The sequence below is a fragment of the Saimiri boliviensis genome, chromosome 5 (genome assembly GCF_048565385.1).
Source record: "Saimiri boliviensis isolate mSaiBol1 chromosome 5, mSaiBol1.pri, whole genome shotgun sequence".
In the NCBI taxonomy this organism is placed as follows: Eukaryota; Metazoa; Chordata; class Mammalia; order Primates; family Cebidae; genus Saimiri; species Saimiri boliviensis.
Window position 1 is genome coordinate 84,855,689 of NC_133453.1, and position 12,261 is coordinate 84,867,949.

General features: G+C 33.8%; 1 protein-coding gene across 8 annotated transcripts in view; it reads right to left on the minus strand.

Annotated features, from left to right (window-relative positions):
- The window catches only part of GALNT13 (polypeptide N-acetylgalactosaminyltransferase 13), a 606,606-nt gene that overhangs the window by 17,011 nt on the left and 577,334 nt on the right, over positions 1-12,261 (minus strand). For all 8 annotated transcript variants that reach the window (XM_074399672.1, XM_074399674.1, XM_039469839.2 and 5 more), the window contains one exon: positions 2,045-2,179. In XM_074399672.1, the coding sequence (XP_074255773.1) occupies positions 2,045-2,179 (135 nt within the window). The remainder of the gene's footprint in view (positions 1-2,044; positions 2,180-12,261) is intronic.

The window sequence follows — 12,261 nt, forward strand, 5'->3', positions numbered from 1 at the left end:
CTATTTTCATGTCATTTTTTAAGATCATGACTTATAATTTTTTTAATTTGGCAAAGTGGTGTCATTAGACAACGTGAATAACACTAGTTAATCTTGAAAACACAAACATATAAGATAAGCTATATAATTCATATAATCTATTTAAAATAACAATTACTCAGTATTTATGGCATTTTATAAGCTTTGAGTGTGTGTGTTCCAAAATCAACGTAAACATAACACAAAATGTTACAGTGCATTGAAATACTGCAACTAGTCACCCAAAAAGTAAATTTATAGCAATCATTTATTTATCTTAGGTGAAGCTACCTTTTTTTTTTTCACATTTTACTTAAAATTCCTTAGTATTCAATAACATTTCTACCAGCTGACAGGAAATATAAACAAAAATATACAGCTAATTGCTAAGATAGTTATTTGAGAAATGAAAGAACTTGAGTTATGACATTGTCCACTCAAGAGTTATGGAAATGTTTAAATGTACTTAAAAGCAGTATTTTAAAATTCAACACTGTTTCATTTTATAAAATTGCATGCAATCATTCCCCTTCCTTAATAAATATGTTCTAGATTTTCTTATTTTTAGCATAAGCTCAATAGAGTCTCAGGTTCCTGGAAGAAACTAAACAGTAACAAAAAAAGAAGAACAAATTTCATTTAAAAATAAATATCACTTGTAGGATTTCTACCGTATCTGTACATCTAATTGTACTTTTCTTCATAGAAGAGATAGAATGCTGATGAAGGGTCTAGATTTACCTGCATGTTTTTTTCATAAGCACTGTTTTCTGTAGGCTTAACTTAAAGGATGGGTCCAATAAATAATAGTTGAAGAGAAAAAAAAATTGGCAGTCAGATAAAGTGAGTGAGATATAGAGAAGGCAATATTATCTTAGTAGAGCACATTCATACAACATAGGAAGGATTCTCAGTGTTTGTCCTCAATTATGGCCCAGAAGAAGATTTTGTGCCCTAAGATCCTGATAATGTAAGTTTTACGTCCCAAATTAACCCTACATAACCAGTTTCAAATCCTATGAGAATCTGGTAAGTTTTCCTAATATTCAGCTTAAGAAACTACAGAATCATGCAAATAATTAAAATGACATTCAAAATAAAAGACCTTGTTAAAATATCAATAATACCAAAAACTGTAGATTGGTTTTTAAAATGTTATATTGTAGAATATTTTAGGCTTGCATGGAATACTGCATCTGCGAGACTCATTTATCTCTATTGTAGAATTTATCTTTTAAGAATGTAGTTCTCCTTTTAAATAATTCACCTACTAATTAATAGTTTGGGAAATGTAACACAGATGACCAATTCATTTTGCTAATCAAAAAAGTAAACTGAAAGAAATGAAGCTGTTTTCAAGAGTAAGCTTCCTTATGCAAAGGAAAATATTTCTTTTTTATTAGCTCCATCTGATGGCTGATCTGGTTTTTACACACTGCCTGGAAATAAATTTCCAACAGGAATTCTGTTGTTTCCTCTCCCTCTCCTCTGACAGAAAGGTGTGCTAGACTGAGAAGAGGCTACTCAGCTCATCATGTGACTAATTAGTTTATTGAATTCTGTGAAGTATTTACAATTGTAAACAGTAAAGAAATCTTGTTAATCTTGTCAGATATTGTTCCTTCCAGTTGAAAAACATAAATGTCAGAGATCAGTGTTATAAAATTTGAAATTAAAAAATATGGACATATTGTCAATATTATCCCATATGCACATCTTCATATAAACCTCTCAGATAAGCTTGGCTTGCCCCTTGCCTAATTTATGTTTGGCATGGAGATAACAAACTATCATACACAAAACTGATTTTATTGCCTTCATTCATGTTTTATATTAAGGGACCAATTTGGCAAAACCTGTTTATATGATATGGCATCCTAATATTATTATATATGAACCTGCATCCTTGAAAATCTAATTTTGCCAGTGCAGATAAAAAAACAGCTTAAGATTTAAATGATGAATGTTGAAATATATAACTGAGCTTAAGCATCAAATAATAAGTAAATTAAGGAAAATACTCTACCTCAGCATCATATTCCCATAACTGATTTCCTCTCATATGGTGGCATTTTAACATGATGACAGGTCCATTGAGTCTAGAAACATCCAAGCACAAGTCATCGGTTCGGATTTCTTTATCAGCAGTGTAAGAAAAAACCTGAAAATATAAAATTCAGCTAATAAAATAATATGCACGTTTTACCACATCATAGTTTAAAAGTTTAGTACAGCAGATCTACCCATGGAAGATTTCATATCAGATAAACTTGTGTTTTCAAACAATTACTGGTGTGTCATCTTGAGAAAGCTAGTTCATCTGTTTGAATCTTTTTCCTCATTTGCAAAATAGGGACAATGTCATCTGTTTTATGATGTTTTGGTGAGGCCTCGATTTAACAAAATAAACTATTAAATTTCCATTATTTGCTGGCATTGTATTTCTTGCATGATACTTGCACTATAAAGCTCACAACAGGTTAAATAAAATAAAGTTTGCCAACTGCATAAAGCTCAATAAAGGGCAGTTCCTGTTCCTACCATCTTATGACCAGTTCTTCAAATCTACAACATCATTTTTCACATAAAAGTTTAAATCTTCCTTCTGATAACATAAGTACATCTTGTAAATTGTATTAAATATTGTCAGTAAGCTTCTGAAGGGTGTGAAATTATCTTCTCTAGAGACCTCATTAAAGGTAGGCTCTATATTTATCTCTCGAATATGGTTTGCCTACGCTTGACTACATCAATTATTCTCAAAATACCCAAGAATGTCATTGTGGATTATGGACCCTTTGTTAGATAATTCAATTGAACTATAATAATCTTTATTATTTTGTTCCTGGTGTGAATAATTTATTTATAACATTGATTATTAAAGTTTCATGAGGGTTATTAAGCACATAATTATAAAGAATGTGTTTTCTTCTATTAGCTAGGGTAAGTGTTCTGTATTCTCTGGGTTTTTCTTTCTCCTTGCAATGTCAAGAGAGTACATAATGAGGAAGGTCATGTAAGGGTCTTTTGTTTCCCAAAGATATCTCATGAAGTCTGAGGAAATCAGCTTTACAAATAACATAAACTCTGGAGCTTGTAAGCTGAATGAGTTAGTCTTGGAAGAGTTGCCTCTGCAGTACTGCTACTCAGGACTTCTATGAAAATTACAAGCAGTGGTGAGAGGAAGCTGCAAAGTCAATGAAAGAACACCAATACCCTCTTCTGCAAACCTCTTAAAAGGTAATTATTAAGGGCTGGGTCAGTGGCTTACATCTGTAATCCCAAAACTTTGGAAGGCTAAGGTGAGAGGACTGTTTGAGCCAGGAGTTTAGGGAAGCAGACTGAGATCTCATCTCTACAAACAAATTTAAAAAGAAAATTGTCCAAGCATGGTGGTACATGCCTGCTGTCCCCACTACTTGGGAGGCTGAGGTGGGAGAGGATGAGTTAGGCAGACTGCTTAAGCCATGATCACACCATTGCACTCCAGTCTGGGTGACAGAGCAGAGCAAGACCGGGTCTCCAAAAAAATAAAAATAAAATAAAGAAAAGAAAATTCTTCACAAAGGTTATACATTTACTCAACAATATACAAATTTGAAAAATATGTGAAGTACATTTAATGAATTATGTAAAATACATCACAGACTTCATGAATTCAATTTAGAAATAAATTTTTTATCTTCATTACTTTTTCACATTCATACTTCTTAATGAAGAACATCTGGTTACCAAAAGAAGAATAAAATAAAAACCCATTAAACAGAAATATTTATATCCTCCCAAAAGAGTATTATTTTAAACATAATTACAAACTTATTTAATTACATAAGTGAGTATAGTAGTGAATCTTAAGATGAGAGAGAGAAATTTCTCTTGTTCATTATTGGATTATTTCAATACTGAAGGATAGTCTTCCACATTAAAATTGCTTCATTTTAATGTGTACAAATGCCAGTGTAAAAGGAGACATCGTAACATCCATTTCAGCCTTAATATTCTATAGTAATGGCTCAGGCCATTCTTATACAGTATATTCTTCTCGAGTCTCTTAAGATAGTTTGGAAACAGTAGGAGTTGAAAGTTTTGGAGAGCTGTCTACCACATCCTTTGATCCTCAATTTCTAATTTAGATTCATTCTGTGGTCATTAGAGGTATCTTAAGTAATTTACACTTAAGAAAGATATATTTGTAGAATAGTTTCTGTACTTATATATGTATATAAATTGTATGTCTACTAAATTGACTTTTTTGGCCTTTGTACTTGAAAAAAATTAATAGATGTGAAGTATTTGGCTCATGAGCAATTTTTGTTAAAAACTGTAGATAACACTTCTTTTTTTGCATTAATGTAAAATCACTTATTTAATTACATAAGTGAGTATGGTAGTGAAATAATCTCATTTTTATGCTTGTTTCTAGGATTTTTAAAAATCTTTATAATAAGTCAGTGCATGTCAGTATATACACATCCTTCTTGATTTTATCTGGAAACCATTAGGTTTGATATTAATTATCATTATATCCATTAGTTTTTTTTTAAACTCATAACTGTCATTATTTTTCATACCTACTACTGTAAAAGGTTCATGGAATTCACTTTGGGTATACTGAAAACATTATATGTGGAATACTTTGCAGAGATTCTGCCACACAGACAAAATTCAGTAGCTGATATTTAGTTATTATTCTCAGTCTTGGAGTTAATACCAAATTGTGAATCTACCCAATACTGCCAAGAAATTTTAGTATAGGGGTACAGCAATTTTTGGTCTTGCCTATCTGTGCTGACCCCTTGGCCACTGCGCAGTCCTAAGGAAGAGGTTATAATACCTGCTGACAGATGTTCCTTATAATTTCAGCATTGTGTTATAACCCTCTAGATTCACTACTTATGAGTTCTTTTATGATTTTGGGGACAATCTCCAAATCTCATGCTGGATATCCTGGGAAGTAGCTATTCCTTATGGCTGTTGCTTGTTTTTCTGTCTTACTACTCCACAGACTCTCTCAGTTAGTTTAAGGCCCAACCTGTCTCCTTGCTGTGATTGAAACCATTAAGCCTGACTATAATGTGATTTAAAATATTTCAAACCTTAACACCAATGAAGCACTTTACCTTAAACTGTCACTCATGTTGATAACTACAATATACAAGATTGATTCATTCATTAGTAAAATTTCATTGTACATTATCTTAAAAAAATGGAAACTCTTCTTCCTTTTCCAATTATCACTAAAATTGCTTTATCATCAGTTACCAATACTTAGTAAAGCAGAACTGAGTTACACGAACCATAGATTTAGCATATGTTTCCATTTGCTCCAGTGCCAGACTGAGTTTAATAACAAGTAATTGGTTCAAAGTCTAATCACTTTAATTAAGCTAAGGTGGCTTGGAGCAGGGAAAAACAATCAATCTCTGTGGCTTTCCTTCCATTATAAAAGAGGAAACAGGGAGGAAGTTAACGTTAATTGGGCACTAACTTTGTTAAAAAAGTGTGTTCTATGCTTTATACATATTACATTAAGTAAATGTGCTCTATTACTTCATTGTGCAATTACATTTCTATGAATGTATACCAACTTACAGTATTGTGAAACATAAGTACAGCTCTTTGCATGAATCCTATAAATTTAATAATTTATAGTGATTTTTTAATATATATTTTATTGCATTTTAGGTTTTAGTGTACATGTGAAGAATTTGCAAGACTGTACCTGCAGCGATTTTAAAATTGTTTCACTCTTACTGTTCATGTTGTCTAAACTAAAATTATGAGCTATCTAGTATTACATAGATTCTTCTGTAGTCCTTCAGCCTAGCTAGGTCTACCAACAACGATGACATTGGCCATTTTTACTTATCTCTTTTAATCTCAGCTATAAAACGGTGATAATGATACAGGTGATAAAGTCTATGCTCCATTTTGTGGACCTTGTTGACTATTATGCCTTTCAAAATTAACCACTGTAATAACTCAGTGTTTATTGTTTACTGTTGTAGTTCACTGGGGCTGCCATAACAAAGTATTAAGGACTGGGTGGCCTAAGCAATAGAAATTTATTTCCTGACAAGTAAAGAGGCTGGAGATCTAAGATCAAGATATTAGTAGGGTTGGTTTCTGCTAAGACCACTCTCTTTGGCTTGTAAGAGGGATCTTCTCCATGTGTCTTCACACGATCTTCCTTTTCTGTTTGCATGTGCCATAATCTCCTCTTTTAATAAAGACATCAGTTACACTGAATTAGGGACCCTAATGAAGCCATTTTAACTTTACCTCTTTAAAGACTCATCTCTAATACAGCTACATTCTGAGGAACTGGGAGTTAAGACTCCAACATATGAATTTTCTTGATGAACACAATTCAGGCCACAACACTATTAACCCTTTACAATGTATTAGAGTATTTAACATATCTTTCCTTATTCCTAAGTGAAAAACATGATGTGCATGATTTTTTTGGCTAACCTGTTTAGGTCACCTTGGGATCAATTTTAAAATTAGAATGTACTGTTTAGTTTTACTAATCAAAACTCTAAATGTAATGTAATATCAAATCTTTCCCCCTTCTCCACATTAGACCTGATTTATGGCAGCCTGCAGAGGAAAAGGCTTTTCCTCTTTTACATCTTAAGCTTCTTTTTTTCTTACTGCTCCTGCCCACTCCCAAATTCGCCCAGTCTGCTAATCAGCTTTTTTTTTTTTTTTAAACTATTCTTCCAGAGTGGCAAAGCTGTAAGAGAGATCTTACTTGAAGTGTTTTGTATAACCCCTTCCTGTTCTCCGGCCTGCTAGAGATTTAAAGCTCCCTGTCCTGAGATCATTTGAGGTTTCTTAGAGATTCCCATTAAGTGAAATGCAAAGGAAAAATACAATGCATATTTTATATGTGAGCCACTTTTTGTGAAAACTCTTGGAGGCAGGCTAACATTAGGCAGCTCAGACAGTTCCCGGAATTCAGTTGTCACAGGCCAGCCTTATTATCTGTGAGTCAGGTCACAGCCTGCCATATTCTCAAGTACTAGAAGCATATAGCAAGCTCTTGAAATGGCATTCTACATAATTTGCAGGCCCCAGTGCAAAATAAAAACGCAGAACTTATTTTTACAAAATTATCAAGAATCCCAAAATCGTAGGGCTCTATGTGATTGCATAGGCTGCACAGTCAAGAACTTTCCCTGCTATGAATCATCCTCTTACTGGAAGCTAGAATCCCAGCCCATCTCCTCTAGAGGGAGGGCAACTTTTTTTCTAGGCAAAATCCTGCAAACTTCCCCACGTTCTGATACCTTCCAATATGGGTTGAACTGTGATATATTAAAGTCCTAACCACCAGTACCACAGAATGTGTACACTTATGGAGATAGTCCGTATGATGAAATCATACTGGAGTAGGATGGGCCCTTAATCTAAAAGGACTGGTATCTTTATAAGAGAATAGAGACAGAAAAGACAGCCATGTGATGACGGAAGTAGAGACTGGAGTGATGCATCTACAAGCCATGGGACACCAAGGATTGTTGGCAAACACTGGAAGCTAGAAGAGGAAAAAGATGAATCTCCCCTAGGTTTCAGATGGAGCATGGCACTTCTGACACCTTGAGATTTCAGACTTCTAGCCTCCTTAGAACTGTAAGACAATACATTTCTATCATTTTAAGCAACCCAGCTCATGATAATTTGATACAACAGCTCCAGGAAACTAACATATCTCCTTTTTCTCCTCGTGCTGGTTGAAGCATCTAAAGTCACGAAATCAGATTTCCAAAGTATCTTTGCAAATTTTGAACAGGAAAATCTGATTTTAGATTGTCATTGCAAATTTTGCATAGGGAAGTCTGATTTTAGATTTCACATTTATTTTGTCTTGTTGTCTGGGCTTAAATGTTAACATCCAGTTTAGTCATAATTTCCAATAGCATACAATTAACCATTTTCATAATAATTTTCTGTTTAGCTTTATCTTCACAAAGGTGTTTTATAATGTGACTAGGTGATTTACCTGATTTTATGTGTACTTTATTGAGGTCATATTGATTTCTGTCTTTGAATTTATGTTGTAATCAAATGAGTACCATCTATAATAGATGGTACTGTATATAAAGCCAATTCAAATCTCAATTCCTTTTAATCTTTCATAGATGGTATATTAGTACGTTTTTACACTGCTATAAGGACATACCCAAGACGGTAATTTATAAAGGAAAGAGGTTTAACGGACTCACAGTTCCACATGGCTAGGGAGGCTCACAATTTTGGTGAAAGGCTAAGGAGGAACAAAAGCACATCTTACATGGTGGCAGGCAAGAGACCATGGGCAGGGAAACTGCCCTTTAGAAAACCATCACATCTCATGAGACTTATTCACTATCACAAGAACAGCACGGGAAAATCCTGCTCCAATGATTCAATTAATCTCCCACCCATGACACATGGGGATTCTAGAAGCTACAATTCAAGATGAGATTTTGGTGGAGACACAGCCAAACCATATCAGATCGTAAGTATTCTTTATTATTCACATACGTGTATGGTTTGTTTTGGATTTTTCTTTTTATGGAGAATGTCTAAAGACATATTATAATTCTTCAAATACCTAAAACAATATCTAAATAATGTCAAGGACTTCTGTGAGAAGGTTCTAAAATATTCTGTTAAATTTTACATAATCAAAGATTAGGTGTCCACATTTTTTTTTTTTACCAATTGTATCATGTTTAAAATACTAATGTATGTATAGTTACTTCTTTTAAAATAGTCTTCTTTCATGACCCTTTAGAAAAACTACAAACAAATGTTTGCTCAAATCTCTAGCATGAGCCTAATGAAACCTTGTTCCAGCAGCACAAGTTACAAAGCAAGGAAGCAAAGACATTGCTGTATTATTGGGACCTGGACCCTGCCTCTCTGCAAAGGCTCAAGAATTAATGGCCTCTACTTGCTCTATCTTGTCACAACATTTCTTTCTTTCCCTTTTTAATCCCTAGAGTAAGAGATGTGGGTATCTGTGTTTGTATGTACACACAAATGTGTATACACAGGCATACCTCAGAGATACTGTGGGTTCAGTTTCAGATCACTACAATAAAACAAGTATCACGTTTAAAGCAAACCACATGAATTTTTTGGTTTCCCAATGCATATATGAGTTATGTTTATTCTATGTGGTAGCCATATCAAGTATGAAATAGCATTGTGTCTCAAAAAACAATTCCTTAAAAATGTTTTATTACTGAAAATACTGACAATTATCTTAGCTGTTGGTGAGTGGTAATCTTTCTGCTGCTGGAGAGTCTTCCCTCAATGCTGATGGCTGCTGACTGACTAGAGTGGTGACTGATGAAAGTTGGGTGGATGCAGTAATTTAAAAAACAGTAAGACAACAGTGAAGTTTATCACATCAATCAACTCTTTCACTAAATATTTTTCTGCTGTTTGATAGCATTTTACTTACAGAACTTCTTTCAAAATTGGAATTAATCGTCTCAAAACCTGCCACTGCTTTCTCAACCTGAGTTTATGTAAAATTCTAAATACTTCGTTGTCATTTCAACAGTGTTCACGGCATCTTCAACAGAAGTAGATTCCATCTCAAGAAAACACCTTCTTTGATCATTAATAGAAAGCAATGCTCATGAACTAAAGTTTTAGCAAGAGATTGCAATAATTCAGTCACATCTTCAGGCCCCACTCTTAATTCTAGTTCTCCTATTTCTACCACATCTGCAAATACTTCCTCCACTGATGTCTTGAACCCATCAAAGTCATCTAAGAGGGTTGGAATTAACTTTTTCCAAACTCCTGTTATTGTTATTTTGACCTCCTCCCATGAATCACAAGTGTTCTTTATGGCATCTAGAATTGTGAATCTTTTCCATAAAGTTTTCAATTTACTTTGCCCCGATCTATTACAGGAATCACTATGGCAGTTAGAGCCTTACAAAATGTATTTTTTGAATAGTAAGACTTGAAAGTTGAACTTACTCCTTAATCCATGGTCTGCAGGGTGAATACTGTGTTAGCAGACATGAAAGTATTAATCTCCTTGTACATCTTAGTCACACTTCTTGGGTGACTGAGTAAATTATCAGTAAGCAGTAATATTTTAAAAGGAAATTTTTTTTTCTGAGAAACAGGTTTCAACAGTGGGCTTAAAATATTTAGCACACCATGTTGTAAACAGATGTGCTGTAACCCGGGCCTTGTTGTTTCATTTATAGGCACAGGGAGAGTAGATTCAGCATAATTCTTAAGGGTCCTAGAATTTTTGGAATGGTAAATGAACACTGGTTTTGTCTTAAAAGATGCTAGCTAAATTTTTCCTACGAGAATCAGCCTGTCTTTTGAAACCTTAAAGCCAGGCATTGACTTTTCTTTTCTAGCTATGAAAGTCCCAGATGGCATCTTCTTCCAATAGGGTGCTGTTTCATCTACATTGAAAATCTGTTGTTTACCGTTTTCACATTTATCAATGATCTTAGCTGGATCTTCTGGATAACTTGCCGTAGGTTCTCGCTCAGCACTTGCTACTTCACCTTACACTTTTATGTTATGGAAAGAGCTTCTTTTCCTTAAAACTCATAAACCAACCTCTGCTACCTTCAAATTTTTCTTCTGAAGCTTCCTCACCTGTCATAGAATTAAGGTGTTAGGGCTCTGCTGTGAATGAGTCCTTGGTATAAAGGCATGTTATAGCTTGTTTGGTCTTCTATCCAAACCACTAAAACTGTCTCCATGTAAGTAATAAGGCTGATTGCTCTCTTTTCATTTATGTGTTTATTAGAATACTTTTAATTTTCTTCAATAGTTTTTTCCTTTGCCTTTATTATTTTGCCAACTGTTTGGTGCAAGATGCCTACTTTTTGGCCTATCTCAACTTCTGACATACCTTCCTCACTAAACTTAATCTTGTATAGCTTTTGATTTAAAGTGAAAAACATGTGACTTTTCCTTTCACTTGAACACACAGATACCATTGTAGGCCTAATTTCAATATTATAGAACTGGCCTAATTATATTATTATATATATTATATTATTTATATTATACATTATATATAATATTATATAACTGGACTAATTTCAATATTGTTTTGTTTTAGGAACAGGAAGGCTTGAGACATGAGAGACAGGGAGTGGCCAGTCTATGGAGCAATCAGAACACACACAACATTCATCAGTTAAGTGTGCTGTTGTTATATAGGTACAGTTCATAGCACCCTGAAACAATTTTAATAGTCATATTAAAAAAATCTCTGATCATAGATCACCATAACAGATAAAATAATGATGAAAAAGTTAAACATATTGGGAGAATTAGTAAAGTAGGACACAGAGATATAAAGTGAGCACATGCTGTTGAAAAATTGGTGCCAATAGACATGCTCCATGCAGAGTTGCCACAAACATTTGCTAAAATGTGCAATATCTGTGAAGTACAATAAAGCAAAGAGTAATAAAACAATGTATGCCTAGAAACATGTACGTGTATTCATTTTTGTTTTGTTTGATTAAGGTGTAGTTTACAAATACATGTATATTTGAATTCAAAATGTCTACATGTATATTTGGTGCAGCTTTATCATATAGGTTTTGATTTTTCTATACTTAATTTTAAATTATAAAGTACTTTTCTTGTTTGAGTTCATCAAGACAGTATTTACTATAAAGATTCACAGTTTGATATATCAAATTATGCCAACTGCTTCACTTTCTAAACGAAACTGAAGCCAAAGAAGTTACAGGATTCACCCAATACGTAGCGGCTTAGTGACAGAGGTCTTTCTGAACCTGAAGCTCTATTATTTGCCACTATTCATCCATGTGCTTAAACTTATGTTTACATACCCATCATTTGGTCATTTGGGACTTTTGCATCCTCTGGAAGACCTCTTTAGGTATTTGGAATGCAGTCAATTTGAAAATATGTCAGCAAAAATCCAGAAATATAAGAAAATAAACTTGTTATAATGGTTTTCTCTCATTTATAAAAATAACCCAAGACAATTTGTATTGAAATCAGGGAAAACTGTTTAGCAACGCAAATTATACCTTTAGCAATGTGAATTCTTTTTTAAGATATCTTCCTCCATATGTCACACCATCCTGAAGTCAGCATGGATAATTCATAGATGGAATTGAATTCACCAGTGGAGCTGCCGAGCTTATTCACAGACAGTACCTTTCCCTATGCCTGACTTGATTCCAAGTTTCATCTGTAGGATGTTAGCTCAGTGGT